Raw genomic sequence first — 21241 nt, forward strand, 5'->3', positions numbered from 1 at the left:
GTTAATCCAGTTCACCATATTAGTGCTAATTAGTGGAAGAACATCTTTATACAGTGGAGTTGGGATTGGATCTAAAAGACAGGTTGTTGGTTGAGAAGCACTAACTATTGAGGTCAGTTCAGAAAAACCAAGTGGAGTGAAACTATGTAAATAAAAGCTGTATGTTGGGGATATTTCTGAGAGAGTACAAAAGCCCCGCCTCCTGACCAATCAGTTCTCGTGGAAAATGACCTGCCCATTGTCAGAAGTTCCTGGTTGGTGCAGATCCGACAGCTGAAATATTATTAATGGTTAAATCCAATCCTTTCATTGACCGATTGCATCCTTTATGAAAGGTATATATTTACATCTGATGAACTGATCTACAGTCAACTGATGAAACCCAGTGTCGGCGCTCTCCGTATCGCGAACGGATCAACTCATTAATTATTTTATTCATTCATACATACACTATAGTGATGATGTGATGGAGCAGGTACATTACTGACTGTGGGCAGCTCACACACACCAGCAGGGCAGAAGCAGACACAGACGCAGCGCTGAAGCAGACACGTCATTCACCAGCATCAGCATCAGCAGGAACATACCGTAATACAGTGAAACAATGCACTCTCATCCCAGTGTGTGTGTGTGATAAATTGAGGAAGACTACGTGAATAGAAACACATCTGTGATGTAGTAAAGTGAAACTCTCAGATCAGAGCGCTGTCTATTCATTCCATGGATTAATGTTGTATAATCTCACGCTTTTACGCATTAACAGTGTCAGCAGCTTCCTGCTTGTGTTCTTTTCTTCCTGCTTTTTCAGCAGCAACAATGTTGTTTTTGGTCTGAATTATGGATTTTAATTCTTCATATATTTAAAGTATTATTCCTCAATTGTGTCGTAAGTTGCTCTACACCAGTGTGTCTCCATGACTGTGATTGTGATTGGTCTGACGCTGAAATCTCCACCCGTCACAGGGGTACGCACGTATTCTGTCTGAAATCAACTCGATTAAATAAACGTGTTAATATCCCACTTTGTAGTACAGCTGCTCTCTGACGGAGAATGTTTGGTTAGGTGAAGCCTGCTAATTGAGAGATATCCCAGATATACTTGTTCAGCTTTGTAGTACAAGCATTAGCTTCATAATGCATTGCTTTGTTGTGTATTTACAAATGTTTACTTAAAACCTTTCAACTTTGTAAAAATATTAACAGGTTAAACACAAATCCTTGAGCAGAAGAGGAGCAAAGATGTGAAATTCAGTCACTTCAATGTTGCTGGTAAAATGTGCATTTGTGCCAAAGAAATTCACCTTTTTTTAATATTCATTGTTAAGTTTAATATATACACAAGGTTTTACAGTAATTAAAACATTATGATGCTAATGTTGAAGCTAGCTTAGGTCTACTTAGCATAGTTCAGCAAGGAGATTTAAATAGAGTTTAAGGTTCACTAAAACTTATGCCAATTTGTAGAAATGCTAACTCATGGATAGCATTAATGACATAAAGAATATAATACGAAGTGTCTATAGTTCCGAATCTTAGACAAATCAGACAATAGTTCCGGCACTTCCTGTGTGCATGCGCAGTTCGTCACTGCCGGACCTTTGCTACATAAGCGTAATGTGGCTGTGTAAACGCTGTGTTAGGATAGCTGAGTGGTTTAAGGCGCTAGACTTAAGGACGTTTCCTTCCGCTGATGTTGGTTTGAATCCCACTTCTGACATTTTTTTTTCTTGATTTGAACATATTTAACACGGCAAATTCCACCTTTAAAAATGCAAATATGAAAGAAAGAAACATTATAGGGTATTTTCTGGGTTAGGGATTTTTTTTTCTTTCATTTTAATATATTTAACACAGCAAATTCCACTTTTAAAAATACATACAGAATTATAGCAAGAAAGACACGGGTCCGGCAGTGACAGAACAACCGCTTTCGACTTATTGCGCATGTGCGCGCATGCGCACAGGAAGTGCCAGAACTATAGTTGGGATTGTCCGGGTCCGGACCAATAGCAACAGCCAATATAATATGACAAGTTTGAGTAATCATTTCAATGTACAGACCATCACAAATATTTAAACAATGCTAAAGCTAACTAGTTTATGACTTTTAATGCACACGCATTGTAGCTTTTTTCAGTGTAAAAAAGATTTGGTCAATGTTAAGCTGCCTTTTTCAGAGAGCTGTAAGTATTACTTTTCCCCCATCATATCAACTATTGTTTCTCTGAATAAACCCTGTACAAAGGCAAGCATAAAATAAATAATAAACCTTTTATAGAGTAAAAAACAAACAACCCAAAAAAACTACAACCCATAAATGTTTAAACAAAATCATCAACAATCAACAACCGTCAATTTATGGTGCTTAAAAAAAAACTGCCTGATGGCAGAAACAGACATGTTTGATATTTACTGTTATTCTACCCAAAGGCTGCACTCAGTCATAGCAGGCTCCTCTATGTTTTGTACATAAATCACGACTCCCTGATCATTGAAGCAGATATCTACTTCCCTTTGGGGGAAGGCACTATGAATGGTTTGAATGTCCTTGGATTTTAATCAACAGGATTTGATTGATGGCTGGATAACAACCTTCATTCTATCACATGGCCTCCTCCTAACTCAGAAGTCTGGAGTAGATAAACAAAGCTCCTCTTTGTCTTTGTCTTTAAATCATCAGTCGTCCTCACGTCTTCCTTTGTAAAGCACACAAAAGGAATCGTTGTTGTGTTGCATTTTCATTCCTGAAGTCCTGTTCCCTTAGACAAACATCCTCAAATACTACTGAAAACATTTAGCTTGTGTTAGCATTGAGCTGGAGTTGGTCAAATCCCATGTCTTACTTGTGACATCGTGCTAAAGATAGAGATAGCCAACCCAGTAGACAATGTTAAAAAGCACAAATGAGGTGGGGAAAAAAATGCGCGAGTATGAGTCCAGTTCGAGAAGATCTATGTGAGCGCGTCCTTTTCTCCATTCACCAGCTTTGCATTCCTCGAAGCAGCAGAAGAAGCTCTGGCAATCTTTTCCATCCAGACACTCATAGATATAAGCATCCTCAAAGTCGTGCCAGTACATGGAGTTATCTAAAGCGATAACGGTGTTCTGAGGAGGTCTAACATCCAGGACAGAGTACCTCTGAAAACAAAAAAAAACATTTTAGAGCACTGACATTAAACAACTTAACCGCATCTACTGCCACATTATTACACAACATAATATTTGCGTGATTTTTAGTTTAGTACATTTTTGTGATTTAATGAAAAAAAAATTGAAAAAACTCCTTTGAATTCTTTGTAAACTATGTTACCTAAGGTCAGAACAACATACTTGGCTCTTTACTGAAAATTGATTACCAACAACCCCTAAATAGATCTTTCCGACAGTTCAACTCTGCATACGGTCAGTAAAAGTTCACTAGAACTACCGATGCTGTTTATTTTTTTACATTGCTGTTTGTCCTTAAAACACAGTAATTCACCACGTATATTGGATACATTCCCAACTGAAAGAAAATATCCTTGTGTTAGGCACAGAGTGTCAGGGGAAAGTGATTCAAGGTAAGCCGCTCTTTGAGAGCTTCCAACACACAGGTTTACTCCTCTAGATCAGCCATTCTCAACTGGTGGGTTGGGACCCAAAAGTGTGTCGTCGACCTGTACTGATTGGGTCGCGGACAGGTGGTTCAAAAATAAATAAATACTCATGTCTCTCATGATGGACTTGTCTTTTATTTTGAAAAAACTTTCCTTTCGACAGGCATGCTGTGAAATGCATGTTGCGCAGAAAAAAAAATAAAAATAAATATATATATGTTTAAATATATGTGTGTTTTCAACAGCTATTTTGAAAAACTAAATTTGGTTGGTCAAATACTAATGAAAAAAAAAGTGGGTCGCGATTTAATGACCATGGTAAAATGTGGGTCCCAAGCTGACACCAGTTCAGAACCCCTGCTCTAGACAATCTGTTTTAAGCACATTTGGATGAATTAGTAAGGACGCTTCTTTGGTTACTAAATGGTAACCAAGATCCAAGCATTAGACTATAATGCAAAGCTTTGGTTGACCATTTGGTTTGTGTTTGCTCAGTTCACAAAGCTTTGGTCTTTCTGTGCTGCATTTATAATCTCACACTTTTGGCACACTTTTTCTGTCATGGAAACAGATCAAAGGTTTTTATTCATCCTGGCTTGATTACCTTCTACATCTATAAAATGATGCCTTTTAAAAACAGTACTGCAGATAAGACAACAATATAAGACAACACCGTCTAAACTTCTGAAAGACATAAGAAAACATGACAATAAGTGAAACTCACTACCTCAAGCTATTAGGATTGCATGTGAGGTTGTGTATTGCGAATTGATTTAAAGAAAACACAGTCAAGAGGGGAGCTATTTTTCAACACACAGGGCATATGATGACAGTCTCATCTCAGATGTAGGGGCATTTGCTGTCATGTTCAGACTGATGTAGTGTCTCTGAAAATAGCAACATTGCTATTAAATGTGTTTATAAAAGCGCTACAACAATTCAAAAACTGCTGTTTTTCTTCCTTTATTCCAAGCAGTAGCAGAGAGAAGCACTTTTATAAACTTGCAGTAATCCTGGAATCACATCAATCTGGATTTCCCTCTTTTCTCTAGGCTAGCACATTATAAGATAGATTGGTCTAAACACTATAATTGTCAAACGATTGTATGTGGCTCAGTTCAAAGTCAAAGCTTCAAACTCAGCCAGGTCTAACTTACCGATCTCTTAACGGCCATATGCCTTGGTCTTTGTAGGTTGTATGAGTAGTAATTTAACGTTGCATACTCCATCAGAGCAGCGAAAACAAAAAGAAAGCAGACGGTGACAAACAGGTCCATGGCAGTAACATATGATACTCTGGGTAGTGATGTCCTGGCCAAGGTACAGAGAGTAGTCATGGTCAAAACTGTAGTTATACCTGTAAGGACAACACATGGATAAACTCATTAACACCATTTATCCTCTTATCTGGTCTCAATGAGATTAATATTTGTGCAGATTAAACTGGGGCTAGTCCAAAAGATATGTTGATCATAATAATGAGTTTATTTACAGACATACTGCCAGGGTTTTGTGTTGAAACCAGCATATGGCAGGTCTATTTATCATTTTGCTGTATGAAAAAAGGCCAAAAAACTTGATTAAATATTCCTTTTTTTCATAATTCACACACTTGTAGGTTTCAAGTACAAAAAGTGCGCATACTAATGAATGTGGCATATGTCCTTTTCCACAGCAAAGTCTGTATCAAGAGTGAAATGTGCTGTGCTTCAGGCCAAAATCAGAGATATTTCTACAGCTATTAATGCTTTTAGCGACCCTTAGTAGAAGTAGTGATGCTGGGAAACAGCTGATAGTGTGTGTTGCAGATAAGGGATAGGAGGCGTAACTATACAGGCTTACCTTTATTCAAAAAAGAATCTGATTACAACCAGAAAGGACGGAGGAATTTGTTCTTAAAGCTGTGACGATTTATACTTTGCTAGTCTGCAGAGGCCCTAAGTTACGATGACAGGGTGGTGATTGATTGCTTAATGCATAGCAGTGATACCTGAGGGCAACGGGCCTAACAGCACATATGCATCCACTCAGTGAGGAGCCTTTTGATTAGAGGTGTGAAAAAAATATGATTTCACGACATATCACAATTTATTGGGTGCTGATTTTAAATCGATTTTTTTTATTTTAAAAATCGATTTTTTATTTTTTATTTTAAAAATCGATTTTTTTTATTTTAAAAAATCGATTTTTTTATTTATTTTAAAAATCAATTTTTATTTATTTATTTTTTGATATTTAATGAATATGTTTGTGTATTTGCGCAATATTTCAGTGGTGGTTACAATGCTTTCATTGTGTTGCAATGGTTATTTGATACACTTGATTTTATGATGGTGTGTAATTCCTGCACTATTTATGTATACACAGGCATTTTATTTTCATATAATCTGTTCAGATCAGTGTTTAAACTGATACAATAGGATAAATTATTTTTGTGCATTGTCAGTAACTCAGGGTTGTTACTGACAATGCACAGGGATGTTGTACTGGTTACTTTGAGATTTCTACACAGTAGTTTCAGTGAAAAGAAACTTGTTGCACTTTAATTTTTGATGGCAGTGTGTAACTATTTTCTTTTTTTCAGTGAAAATGTGCAAAAACTAAAAATAAATAATAAATAGGATGTTTTGAAGCAAATCGTTTTGACTCAATTTGTCTTCTGAATGATCAATATCTTCTGATGAACATATACAGCAACTTGATTTTTCATCTCTCCGTTTAATTTTGATATTAACTGGGTAGAATATCGTGATAATATTGTATCGTGACCCAAGTATCGTGATACGTATCGTATTGCAACATCCTTGCCAATACTCACCCCTACTTTTGATTGTACATTCTGTGTAATTTATTTTCTTTCCAATCTTATTCAATGTAAGGGCTGAATTTTCCTGACCATGCAGAGGTGACTTCCTGGTGCAGACCTACATGAAAAATGATTTGTTATTTAAATGGTAGGTGTGGAAAGCAAGGGTCATGTACTCCAACATGTGCACTCAATCCATGTTGATTCGGATGGAAATGTACTTGGATACATCTTGGACACAAATTCATAAATCTGACTATTTTTGTCCATACATTTCCCTATATTTAGACACATGTCATTTCCATGCATGTCTTTGTACATGTGGCTCCTCGAAATGGGCCACCTAAAAATAATCTGACATATCCTTTTCCTCTGAGGTGCTTGAAGTAGTTTTTATTTGCTAGCTAGTTGCTTTTTATATGCACTTTAGGTGCAGGCCTAAAATGACATTATTACTCAGATAGACTTATTACAGTAAATAATAATTCAAATGTTCACAGGGAGAAAATCAAATGAACAAAGAAATTACCTTTCATAAAAAGTTCCACAGAACTGGACAACAACAGACAGCATGTAAAAAAGAGAAAAGGAACAGAAAAACAGAGGCAAGAGATGAGGTGACAAACAAAAAGCCAATAACACCAAAGTACAAAATATACTAAAATACATAATGAAAAACATTTAAATTGCACTTGAATTTACACACCCAAAATGAAGAGGCTTTTTTTTTCTGAGGGTGCCTTATGATTAAGGGTACAACTTCCAAAGTGAGAGAAGAAGAGGTTAGCAGGAGGTTAATCAAGCTGACCAAAGGTCAAGCCTATGTGAAGGAAAATTCTTCATGTTTATGCAATTTAAAAAAAAAAAAAAAACGCAATTACATTGTCTCTATAATTACCAATTTATTTTGCAACTATATCTTTTCTTAGCTACACACTACATACAGTATTGTATGTCTGCTCCACAATGCAACACATGCTGTTAGCCTTCACCTTGACCAAAGTGTTTCTAGATATGAAATAATGATATTGATAACCTGCTAAAATGCATTTTACCTAGTGCTGTTCTGGCTGGGGTGGCATCCTTTTTGATCCAGAAGGACACCCAGGAGAGAACTACAGTGAGGATGCAGGGAATGTATGTCTGGATGGTGAAGTAGCCCATTCTTCTACTCAGGTCAAAGTACACAGTCATCACCACGTAGTCTCCTGTGTGTAAAAATAAAGCAATGAATCTTCAGACAGCTTCTAATACTAGACACAGTAGCTGGAGACAGTGACAAAAAAGTGCTTTAAACATTTGAACAGCATGTACGATGTACGATGGTTAATGATACAACAGCTCGAGGCAACTCTCTTACACCTTATTACCATTAAGGAGAACAAAGCTATAAAGAAGTGAACCCAAAAAAACAACAACAAAAAGAAAACAAAGTCCTCTGCTCTCATACTTGTTCAGAACACCTGTTTTTCTATGATTGTTTAGAGTTAGAAATAAAGGAGACAGTGTGATTCCCAATCACTGAAGCTGAAGGCCATGAATGAATCACCACTTGTATATATGTTCATATTCACCTTTTATTTATTCATTTGAATATGTTTTTTTTACCTTATTTCTAGTGTGGTTAAAGAAAAGGTAATGGGAAGTTTGTGAGCTGCTCAGAGATGCCTAGAACTACATATACTGGGTGTAGGTTTTTCAGGTATCTGCATTTTACTTTAGGCCAAAACATTTGAGAGCAGATACGACACAGAGGTAAATAAGAACAGGAGAAAAGTGACATTACTCATTCACAGACTGACAATCACTCATGGTTTAGAAAGCGACGCAAATGCTAATTGAGCACTCTGTGTTACACACGTGAGCTAAGCTCTATTTTAAAAAGGTTTTTAATTTAATACAGACAAGCATCTGTGTGAAGATGCTACTTTGGAGGTTAACTGCCTCAGCACTAAGTGTGGCTTGTTAAAAGTGTTTTATACTGAAACAGGGAGATTATGCTATAACATGAATACATTTAATTATGATTACAATATTTTTTGCAATTCAATTCTCTATTTGAGAGGGACAGTGCACATTAATCAACATTATAAAAAATGTAAAGATCCAGTATTATGCTATTTTTTACCCATCTCCAATTGTTCTAAGAAACCCAACAACATAATATTTGAAGTTTATTTTCCCAAACTCGCCTGTTTTCCAGAATTTTAGCCGTCTGAAAAGTCACTTTCATGAAGCTAAAAACAGGCTGTTTTGGGGCCTTCATGCATATGCAAGAGTGTCATCAGCTAAGCAGACCGAGAGATGAAGCGGCATCAGCTGTGTCATCTTCATGTGATTATGGGTTATTTTAAATTTTTGTTTGTGGCCATACCAGCCCCTGTCATTGCCCGATCTCGTTAGATCTCGGAAGCTAAGCAGGTCTGGGCCTGGTTAGTAGTTGGATGGAAGATCACTGAATTCCAGGTGCCACAGTGGTATCTGTCATTGTGTCCTTGGGCAAGGCACTTCACCCACATTGCCTAGTGTGAATGAAGTGTGTGAATGAGTGTTGGTGATGGTCAGAAGGCCCGATGAAGAAGGCGCACTATGGCTGCCTTGCTTCTGTCATTCTGCCCCAGGGCAGCTGTGGCCACAATAGTAGCTTACCACCACTAAGTTTGGAGTGAAAGAATAATACCTTAATTCTGTAAAGCGACTTTGTGTTCCAAAAAAGCGCTATATATAATATATATATTATTCGTTTTTTGGATTTCCTTTGGAAAATTTATTTTTCTGACAGAAGTGTTGTTTTCGGGATGTGAAGTGACAGCACAACTGTCAGTGACAGGGCAGCAATCACACAAACATGGCAACAAGCACACACACAGCGCTCCTCCGTCCTGCAGCAACGCACAGACATACGTCCCAAAATTTCCACAGTGATTTTGTTAATGAGTCATTTTGAATCATTATTCATTACATTTCTTGGGAGTTAGTTTGAGGATTTCCTTTGGAAAATGCATTTTTTTCAAACAGAAGTGTTGTTCCATCTTTCTCTGAAGTATTCTGTCCAATAGGCGACCGACCATTTTGCCTGCATAACGTTGTTCAGAAAGTTTGGTGTGCTTGGCAAAGAGCATGTGTAAAAGTGGACCGGACCAAATTTAAATACAAAAATGTTGCTGCTTCACTGCCTGAACTGCACCGAGTCCACCAGACTATATACTGTATGTGAAAGCACCCTGAGAGACTCCAATCAATCTAACAGTCATTTTTATTGATTGTGAGAGGAAGCCGGAGTACCCGCACAAAACCCACGTGGCACGGTGGGGAGAACATGCAAACGCCACACAGAAAGGATCAAAGTATCCACCCCAATTTATAGGGATTCTGCATCATCTGCTGTGATGACTCAAGCTGCTGTTATGAAATGCATGCGTCCTGTGCATTGTCTGCTGATTTCTCAACGGCTAAATATTTGCATATTTACCTGCAGTTGTCGTGATGATTTCTGTGGTGTTTCTCAGACCCATGAAATCAAACTGGTAAAGACGCCACAATTTTTGGTCAGCCGTCTCCACCGAGTTCTTCCTCCACTTATAAATAATTTCATCTCGTGGGTATCCATCTGCAAGCACATACAGCATGTGTGTGAGACCCTTGAAGCTACATGGCATGTCCTAATGATGGATACCCTATGCACACACAGCCCTTGGGCCACCCAGAGTAACATTTATCTTTGGCTGGAGGCTGGTTATTAAAAAGACAATCTGCAATGAAGACGAAGGCAGAGGGAAAGAAAATGAAATGAAATCTTGGGTTCAATAATGAAACAAATCCATCTTGATGTTGAGCCTGAACTTCATATGATTCACACAGAGCCTAGAAAGACTTCTATACTACACGTATGTGATCATCAATCAAATAAGGGCACTATTAAGGGTTGATGAATACATTTGTGACATAGCTTCATGCAAAAGCTAATATAATTATGATCAAATTGTATGGTAGGCGTTTGATGCAGGAGGTCTTTATTAACAATACAAATAATTCAGAGATGTTGAAATGTTTCAAATCCTATTTTAGATAATGAAGTCCAATATGCCTGTTGTGTGATAAGCTATTGTTGATACCCTGATGCATTTCCTAAAACCAGAAATCTTTAAACAAAACATTGTTGGCAGGAAGAGAGAAGTTAATAGCACAGGAACCAGTGTAAATTCTGTGGGAAGAAATTGGTTATAATGGATCCCAGTTGAATGATCGAGAACAAGATTCAAGCCTTGACATGTTCTAATGAACCAACTAATTATAATCTAGGTTTTATCCTGTTTATCAAACGTTTCTTCCTTTATAATTATTGCAAATAAATCATGTTGCAAAATAAGTAATCAACAAAAGATGCTGCATTACCATAGACACAATTACAACTGAAATAACTAAGATAAATAAATTGATACAATTAACTAAATACCACTTTAAAAAGGTTTAATCAGTGTTTGTAATAGTTTTTTTTTCACATTGATCAATTTCACACAAAACAGAGTCATCTTCCTGGAAGGTTTTGGGTGTAGGCCCTCTTGTACCCCAGAAGAACTGACTACAAATTTACGCTACGTTCACAATGCAGGCTCAATTCAGACATTTTGGAAAAGTATGAGTATGGAGAATGAGCGGAATGCAACCCTGAAGTGACCCACATGCGCAAAAGAGGTCCTGGGGATAATACGTGCTGTAGGCTTGGGTGTTACCCAAATTTTGAAACCTCCTCCCTTATTTACCACGGTATATGGTATACCGTGACTAATTAAAAATTATGACATAAGGCTCAGACAGCGTCACCAAACTGTTGACTTGTGCCTTCATGTACATGTACCCCCTATGACAATTTGTGTACCCCTGTGGGTATAGGTACCCCACTTTGGGAACCTCGGCTCTAGTCAGTGATGTGCAGTCAGGGTAGGCAAGGTAGGCAGTGCCTACCCAAGGGTGAATTGATAATTTGATTATTTGTTTTAATTATAATATGATTATAAATTATTTATTTTTCAATTTCCGATTAATACCTATAAGTTTGAAAGTGTCAGCATTTTCTGCTTTTCACAACCCAAATCGCTAAACATCACTATTTCCTAACCGCTGTAAGGCAGAAGGAGGCCACACCCCTTCTCAAAGGCACGTTGCTGCTCTGCCTCTGTTCACATAGCGTGTTTTTATGTGTTTGCGCATGCGCATTCAGTTCCCCAAAATGACAACCATTTACATCTAAAGGCAGCTCTCTACGCTGCCTTTGGACGTAACCGTGCTATGCTAAATGCTATACCTAAGTTCACAGTGCATTAGTGAATTGATATCACACTTCCGCTGCTGCTACGTTCTCTAGCTATGGGCGGGATAACACTAGAGTCAGGATGACAGCGCTAGAGATGATAGAGAAACTTTTTTTTGAGGAAAAAACGACAGCTTTTTAAAGATTACTTTGTTGGAAATTGCTTTATACAAATAAAATTGATTTGAATTGAATTAACACTTGCCAGCAGAAACATAAGAAATTGTCATTGGTGTTGACATTGGTGGTCTCGATTTGGAACGCCCTGCCTACCCAACCCTAGTGCTCACGCCATGTCACTGGCTCTAGCATTTGCAGTTCATCTGGCTCTGGTTAGTAGCTTTAGAAGAACATTAAAAAGTGAGGGCAATTGCACGATTTTGCGACAAAAAATATCCACTGAAAGAAACAAGCCCAAGGAGAATCAAGAGAGTTGGAGTTCCACCCACAGAAATGTAAACTAATGCAATTAGTTGATTAATGAATATGAGCAGAGAGCTCGTCTACCCAGAAAACTGTGGTAGAAATTCTGTGATGTTGCTTCCTTTTCAAAAGGTTACACATCTAATCCTCACAATAAATCTGAGAAATGACCAGCTGGCTTATTAGTAATAGGTACTCACAGCTGGAGAAGACAAGGGGACAAGAATGCTCATCCATCGGAAAGTTGTGCAGCTGCAGTTGGCACTCAGCGTTTATTGTCAGCCTGCAAACAAAGGAGAACAAGGTTTTTTTTTTTGTTTGTTTCTTAAATCAGGTCTTTAACACAGATATATGCATTTTTAAAACCAGGAAAATGTATAAGTGATGCTCTGCCATCTGTAAAGAACAATAAGATTAATTTGAAACAGTGATTTAAACCAGTGTGCTGTAACAAAATGGTGGGCTGTAAGAGATCTTTAGTTTTAATGTATAAAACTTCACAATTTTGATTGATTGATGAAAATATATATCATTGCAAATTATGCTGTAGATTAATCAGTGTCTTCAGAATGTATTGGCATAAATTGTTCTAAAGCCTAGGTTCCCAAAGTGGGGTAGGGGTACCCCCAGGGGTACGCAAATTGTCATAGGGGTACCCCCAGGGGTACGCAAATTGTCATAGGGGTACGTGAATGAAAATTCAAATCAATGACAACAATGGAAACTAGAATATAAATAGAGCAGTTCATGATTAATGCTCGGCTAATGCTATTGTTAGGCTAATGCTAGACTAATTATATTGCTATGTTAAAGCTAATACTAAGTCAATATTAATGTTAGGCTATACTAACAGGAGGTTAGTTTTACCCTACTGATGATGTGTTGTTGGAATAGTAACCCTAACCCTTGTCCAATTACTATTGCAACAACACATCATCAGTAGGGTAAAACTAATAACGGTCTAAACCCAGCTCACGTTCCCCATTAGTGGGTGACCAATCCAACGCTTGGTGAATTCTGCTTCACGACGTCGCTATGAACGCTTGGCTGCTATTGACTAATGCTATTGCTGATCTAATGTTAATGTCAGGGCTGTAAACCTTAATTCTCTTAATGTACCCACCACACCCATCCAGCTTTTATTTATTGACTTGTATTTACTTTGATATTAATACAGCTGCATTTATTACAGGCCTTTACAAATACATCACTCAGGTCATTTTTAGAAGCTCCGTGTGGATGACAAATCTTTTTTTTTTTTAAGAAACAATAAAGTTTACATAACTTGCACCTTAAAAATGTCTAAACGATCTGGGGCCATGAGACTATTTAGGGTACACGAGTCATTGGAAAAAGTAAATGCAATGTACCTAGCACACTAGTAAATTAAATACTTAAACATGTTGGATAGTTGTGTATTTGTATGTATTTGTAGACAAGACAATTCAACAAGTGCTGCAAAAAGTTAAAGTTTTCATTTTTGTTTTGTTTTTTTATTTACATAAAAAGTGTCGTAGTTATTGTTACAATTGTTCTGCTATGTTTGACATGACAACTTCTTTTATAAATATTATAAACAACACAACACCAAATTATAACTTCATTGTAGCAGGTCAACATATGAAGGAAGAAAACATAAATAAAACACATTTTGTAGTTAGGTTATCAGTAGGTGAATTAAAGTAGACACCAATCAGAATTAAGTGATTAAAAAAAAAAAAAAATTCCCCAGTCAAATACCCACAACTGTCAGACCATTGCGAGAGACCGTTAGATTCAAAACCTACTTATTTACTAAATCGTACACCTTAAAGTTGCTATAATTAGAGCGGACAAGGTCCCCTCTGTAGTGATCACTGAGATCACTATGTGTGCCCATTACAAGGCTAATTCTCATCTGTAGTGGTAGCATACTCAGAGCATGGTGTTGGCTGCAAGACTTTTAATATCAATATTAACCTAACCACTAGGAACGAGTGGATCATAGTGTATCATGTTTTTTCTGCAGTCTGTGCCTTCTCCTCGCCCTCTCAGAGCTCTCTTTTCTGTTTCAGGTGTCTTGATGTTGGAGTTGACGGTTCCTGATCGATGGTTCATGGCTCAACTAGTCTGGGACACTCGGATGGACTATCCTTCTATCTTTATGTTTGCCCCTCTGTTCACTGACCAAACCAGTCAAAGGAGATGGCTAACAACTCTGAACCTGGTTCCGCTGAAGATTTCTTCCTTTAAAAAAGAGGGAGTTTTTTCTTCCCACTGTCGCTAAATGCTTGTTCATGTGAATCTTGTTGGGTTCTTTCTTTCTTACTATGGACTTTATATTTTGTGAAGCGCACTGAGATGACTTTGTTGTAATTTGCGCTATATAAATAAAGATGTGTTGAGTTTAGTAAATCAGGCATTCGTATAATTTTTTATGTGAATGTGGTTCTGTGTTCTCTGTTCCATGTTTTCACCAGTGTTTGTCTGTCCGTCCATCCGTTAATGTGGATGTTTGTTAGAATAGAATGGATTATAATAGAATACAATAGATTAGAATAGAATAGATTAGAATAGACCTTTATTGATTCCACAGTTGGAAATGTACACAATGCAGCAACAATAGAATAGTAAGAACAAAATAAATACCAACGTATACTAATAGTGCCAATACACTGAGAAAAAATACAAATTAAATAATTAAAATTAAATTAAAGAACAAAACAAACAAAGCAAAACAAAACAATGGCATAAAACAAAAACAAAACACAACAAATGTGCAAATGGCAAATGAAGAAATATGGATGGGGGGATATCATAGTGGTTACAGTTATTCTGGTAAACAGTGGTGTTGAACAGTCTGATGGCAGTGGGAACACAGGAACACCTGAAGCGCTCAGTCTTACACCTTGGTAGGATGATGTGATGGCTGAATGAGCTCCTCATATAGAGGGTGAGAGGAGTTGTCTAAGATCGCAAGGATTTTGTTCCTCGTCCTCCTCTCAGCTACTGTCTCCAGGTAATCCAGGTCCAGTCCAACCACAGAGCGCGATTTCTTCACCAGTTCATTGAGTTTGTTTGTCTCACTAGTCTTGATAGCAAGAAATTTGGTGTAGAATATCAGACAAAACATGGGAAATGAATGACAACTAATACAAACAATATACAAAACTAATACATTGATTATAACATTTGTCGGCGACGCTTTATTCAGTAACTGCTTTGTTATATTATTGTATATATTATTATATGAATTATAACAAATTTTCTGGTCATTATCAACTGACGAGTAAAAATGTGACGTAAAACCAGCCGGCGAGCATTATCTAACATTAATCTTTTTAGCCCTCACATCTATACCTGTCAAGCATATATATGATTATTATAATGTAATAATAATTAAAAGATAAATAAATGAAAACATTCCTCTGCCTCTCTAAACTGAACGCTGCTAGCCTCGTGAGAACTGCCACCTGAAATGGCCTGGGTGGGAGTTCTCGCGAGATTAGTGCCGACAGCGGCAACAAACCCAGAAACTACTTAGAAGAGAGATGGTTGGATGTGAAGAAGATGTTTCGGTGGAAAAAAAACAAAGAATTTGTGTAAAATGGGACAGAAAGTATAGCTTCCTTAAGTGGAGCAGGAAGATGGGACACAGTTTTACGATCTGTAAGATTTGTTACTGAGATTTTAGCATCTCCCACGAGAGAAGGAACGACGTACGTCGCGATGAAAAATCAGCCAATCACAAGAGGCACAAACATACACTTCTTTCAAAAAGTGTTAAAGGATGTAAAGTCTGCAACAAGTGTGTCTAATAAGTCATTAGTGAATACCAGAGAGCGTGAGAAATTATAAGAAAAGTATATTAAATAAACAAATGTGTTTCATATACCATTTAGGTTTTCATTTAGGCTGTAACATATTCATAATGTAAGAATTAGAGCTGGGTGATATATCAAGATTCAAGATATGTCGAGTCTTCTATTTTGACAATATAAAAACTATATATAGTTTTTGTGATCATTTCAAATAAATAATCAGTAATATGCTGCAATGAATATTTTTTGTTGTTTGGCTTTAGTGTGATCTTCCATTCTCATTAGGATGTAGAATTGGAACAATGTGGACATAGGAAAAGCCTGGATATCACCAAATGTCATCTGTGTTTGCTCTCGCAGAACCAGTGCTCAATTTAAACAGGATGACATTTAACAGTCATTTCCTCAAGCCATCATGCCAAGTGTGCGGACTTACGAATAGTTGCTAGGTTCCCCCTTCATTGTCAAATGAGCAGAGCATGGTTTATGGCATGGTAAAATGCTACAGTAACTAGCTTATAAAAATTGGCTTTTTAGTTTTGTTCTTAGAACAATTGGAGATGGGTGAAAAATAGCATAATACTGGACCTTTAACCTACTGTCAGCCATATTCAATTCTTCACACACATGAAAATGACAGCAGAGGTACATGCAAAGTGAGAGTCCTGCAATGAGCTGGAGATTCATTCGCCAAACACTCGATAATACGATGATTTTCCTCTTCATGATGTTGCTTGCTTCCCTTTGAAATTCCTTCACAACAATGTCTTCTTCTTCTTCTTCTTCTTCTTTGTAGTTTTATGGCAGTTGGCAACTACCACCCAGACGTTGTAGTTTGAATTCATTATCATCTTTGACTTTGAAACTGCAATAAGTTCAATGCCAAAAAGAAAAGAGAACAGTGAAGAAATGTTCAGAACAAAAGAATCAGTGGATGATAATGTGAGGTGGTTTAGTTACAAAAGGTGCTCCAGGGCACAGGTGGCTGTCTGCCTAAATAGTCTTACAGCTCAAACAACCGCTTTGAGCTCATAATTGCTGATGACGAAGCTAATTGCTGACACTGCTCCAACTGCATTCCAAATAGGCCCATATGAATGCTATTGTCAGACACTGTGAATTAGTTGGTTGACATAATGTGACAAAGGGCTTTTTCAGTGATCACATATCAAGAACCAAGCATGACAGAGGAAAGTAAACTAGTGAGGGTAAAAGAGCCCTTACAGGCAAGAAACCTGTTCATCCATGAATATTGTTCCATATTCAGTTTCATATTTTAATGACTTCCAAATGCTTCATAAAAAATAATTAAAAAAACAAATCACAAACAGAGGCAGTGGTGTAGTGATTAGCCGACCTGCATCACAACAGCATTGCCCTGGGTTCAACTCTGATGGGAAAGACATTGCTATTTCACCTGGTTATTTGGTTTCTACCAACACTCCATAAAATTTGAGTTGGCCTAACTTGAGTCTTAGGAATGAATGATTTTATCTTAAATAAAGCTTTCCCCTACCCCTTCAGACATGTACCCCCTACTCCTTCACTTAAAAAACATAATAAAACAATGTCATATACAATGTAGCACTACAGTGAATTTCACCTATCCTGTTGAGGAATAATATATAGATAATAATTATAATAATAACTAGAAAATTTGCATTTCCTGAAGAAAATGCACGTGAGGATGCAGGTACTGGCCCGCGTTGCTCTGCATTAGCTTAGCATTGGAATCAGCATCTAGCATTAGCCTAGCAATAACATTAACCTCGCATTAACAGAGCTGCCATATTTCCCCATTCAATACTCCTTTTGCCTAAATCAAACAAACCACGACAGGAATCACACAATAACAGACCAATCAGAAGCAACGTAAGGCGGGTCTTGACGAGCCGTCTCTCGACACCTTACACAACACGCACCGAGTCGTTGACATGCTCTCAGAAAGAAAGTGTTTCTAGAGAACAGATGGCGTCTCAGATGGTATGTAACTACCCAATTTTGTTCACTGTTTATATTGCTGTGTGTGTGTGTAGTTAGGTGTAGTGGCAGGTGTGGCGTGAGTGAAGCTCTAGCAATCACGCGCGCTTCACTATGTAGCACTGTCTACATGACATGTAAATAATTTGAAAAAATTGTTAGGCTCTTACGCGTGCAAGTGTGTACACGCGTGCACGTCTGTAAGTGTGTGTGAGTGTTGAGTGTTGTATCCTGTCCAATCACAGCAACGATCTGACTCAGAGCGTAACACTACAGTCACAACCAATCTATGGACAGGTGTCGTGACACAGACTGTAACCAGACTAAATGGTGGTCCGTTATACACTCAACACTCACACACACTCTTACATACCAGCACACGTGTACACGCCTGCACGCCTAATATTTTTCTTACATGTCACGTAGACGGTGATCAATAGTGAAGGGCACCTGATCGTTATAGCTTCATTCACGCCACACCTGCGTCTACGTGTGTGATATATTTATGTTTGTTTGGTGCACATCCAGGTGCACATCCATACACCTTAATGTGTATGCACATTAAAGTGTCTGCAAATGTGTTAACGTGTTAACACGTTTGCAAGCACACATGCGGACGTGACTTGTGCATTGTGCCCGTGTACCCATTCTAAGTCAATGGAAGATGTAGATCAGATGTGCAGGCACAGGGTACGCATTCGTTTATGCATTTGTTGGACTGGTGCGCATGAATTTAGAATGGATCCACCCCCCGTACTATGTGCGCGCGCGAGTGTGTGTGTGTGTGAGATCAAAATGGAGATAAGAACTATGTAACTGTAAGTACCTTTCGGCCTAATTGGAATTTGAGGTCCAGAGTGTACCTTGAGTTCCAATGAAAGAGTCTGTTGTTCGTCTTTTTAGACAGAGTGGGTCGGTGAACAGAGTCCATTCGAAGTGTCTGGTTCTGGACTTGATTGGCCTTTCCACTGGTTTTGCCGCTGGTTTCGCAGCTGGTTTTCGCAGCTGGTTTTCGCAGCTGGTTCCGAGCCCATTGCTGACACGCACGCACACACACACTGGGTCGAGATATGGAAGGCCAGGTTCCCAGTATTCCATCCCGAAGAATACATGGTAAGAGGGTCTTTGATACAAACAGTTGCGCCGTATCTCCAGAGCTTACAGTAGAACAAACTGGAAGTGGACCTCGTGTTTAGCTTTAGAGAGGCCCTGAAAAGCTCTGAAATATAACTACCAATACAATGCTGCTGTCTTTCAGGATGATGTGGGCCCACTTGTGGTATTTAAACAGCCATGCACCACTCTGCTTACTGCAGGGATCTTTTTAACACCCTATGGAGACATCCACTGAGCAGAGACCCACACCAAATAAGAACAGAATTCCATAAACCCGGAAACTGTGTGGCAGTTTAAGATGGCATGACCGCTAATAAAGTTAAAGATATTACAGTTGGGGGTGACCTTGTGATAACTGAGTTTGGACAGCACCTACTGAACTACTGGCTATATGCGTTCCATATGCAACCTGTACATACCTGTCAAGTATCCCGTTTTGAAACTCCAGTATTTTACCCTTCTTTATTATTAGTATTTTCCTGTAAATATCCCGTATTTTAATGCAATAACAATTAAAAGATGCCTTACTAAACTAGCCTCACGAGAACTACCACCTGAAATGGCCTGGGTGGCAGTTCTCGCGAGATTAGTGTTGACAGCGGCAACAAACCCGGAAACAACTCAGAAGAGAGATGAATGAATGAAGACGATCTGGTGATAAAAACAAAGAACTGGCATCAATACATAGTGAAATATGACAGAGAGTTTATCTTCATAAAGACCATCAGGATGTGACACAGTTACACGTTCTGTTAGATTAATAACTGAGATTTTAACGTCTCCCACAGCGGAAGGAATGAACACTTAAAAAAGTGTTAAATAATGTAAATTCTGTAATAAATGTGTCTAATAAGTCATTAGTGAATACCAGAGAACCATATAAGTGAGCATGAGAAATTAAAAGAAAATATATAATGAAAATAAAAATGTTAATGTCTAACTTAAAGACAAGCAATGTGAAATTAACAGTAAATATGCAATGTGTTGACTTGTATATGAACTGTAAGTACATTAAATAAACACATGTGCTTCATATACACATTTATGTTTTTATTTAGGCTGTTTTATAATTTAGGAATTAGCGCTGGGCAATGTATTGAGATTCGAGATGTAGTTTTCTATTATGCCGATATAGAAAACTTCCTATCATTGTGAAGCAGAATTCACCAAGCGTTGGATTGTTCACCCACCAATAAGGAACGTGAGCTGAATTTAGACCTTCGTGAGACAGGTTAGTTTTACCCTACTGATGATGTGTTGTTGCAATAGTAATCCTAATTACTACTAGGAAGTAAAAGTCACTGCTTTTACTTTTCAGAACAACATGTAAAGCTCAGTTAGATGGATTTCTGCACATATTGATCAGTTGTTTGTTAATAAATAAGCCTGTGTGGCATTTTGCATCAGCAAATTTAACCCAGAATTGTCTTATTTGATAAAATTACCTAGATTTATATTGTATATCACCACTTTAAGAAAATATATTGAGATATGAGTTTTGGTCCATATCACCCAGCCCTAGTAGGAATGTTCACAGCATTTAAATGTTAATAAAGGTCGACCTGCCAGATTCTAATCACATAACTGTATTTAGTAAGTGGTTGACAAGTGGGTATTTTAGATTTCTTGTACATCTGTCTTAAAATATAAGGGATACTGGAGCTTGGTTGGGCGGATGGGACGGCTGGTAGTGGGCGCCAGAAAATTTCCCGTTTCAAATTTTCAAATCCAAAACTTGACAGATATGAACCTGTATCCGATCTGTTTTAGACAGTTTCAACCGCACAAATCAGATTTTTTTCAATTCTGACCCAGGCTTCTGCCATTTGTGGTTTTAAATACTATACATATCAGGTGTTTTGCAATGTAGCTGCTGTCTGAAGGTCTTATGGCGCTAACTTTGGTTGTGCAGAAAATGTATCAGTGCCACACACGTCGAGATGAGATGCCTTCATATTTACTTCCATGTGCGTGTGCTTATGCATTTTATTTTTTTCTAAGTTCAGTGTTTTCCACATTAATTTTTTTAAATTAAATTAAAAAAAAAACATTAAATTTTTTCAGAAAATATAAGTTTTTAACTCCTGGGAGGAAACAAAATAAATACTAATAATAATTAAAAAAAAACCCCAATATTAAACAAAAATGCATGCCAAAAATAAAGTGAGATACAATTAAAAGGTAGATATAAGTTGTACTGTGAGGAAAC

The 21241-nt window shown here is 37.7% G+C and overlaps 1 protein-coding gene across 1 annotated transcript in view; it reads right to left on the reverse strand.

The window, feature by feature from the left end:
* Positions 1-2747: 2747 nt before the first annotated feature.
* Positions 2748-21241, reverse strand: part of gabrg3 (gamma-aminobutyric acid type A receptor subunit gamma3) — a 71601-nt gene continuing 53107 nt past the window's right edge. The window contains exons 5-9 of the mRNA XM_028444266.1: positions 12337-12419; positions 9875-10012; positions 7458-7610; positions 4754-4953; positions 2748-3138 (exon numbers count right to left, since the gene is read on the reverse strand). Coding sequence (XP_028300067.1) covers positions 2857-3138; positions 4754-4953; positions 7458-7610; positions 9875-10012; positions 12337-12419 — 856 coding nt within the window. The 3' untranslated portion in view covers positions 2748-2856. The remainder of the gene's footprint in view (positions 3139-4753; positions 4954-7457; positions 7611-9874; positions 10013-12336; positions 12420-21241) is intronic.

Source organism: Gouania willdenowi, chromosome 4 (genome assembly GCF_900634775.1).
Source record: "Gouania willdenowi chromosome 4, fGouWil2.1, whole genome shotgun sequence".
NCBI lineage: Eukaryota > Metazoa > Chordata > Actinopteri > Blenniiformes > Gobiesocidae > Gouania > Gouania willdenowi.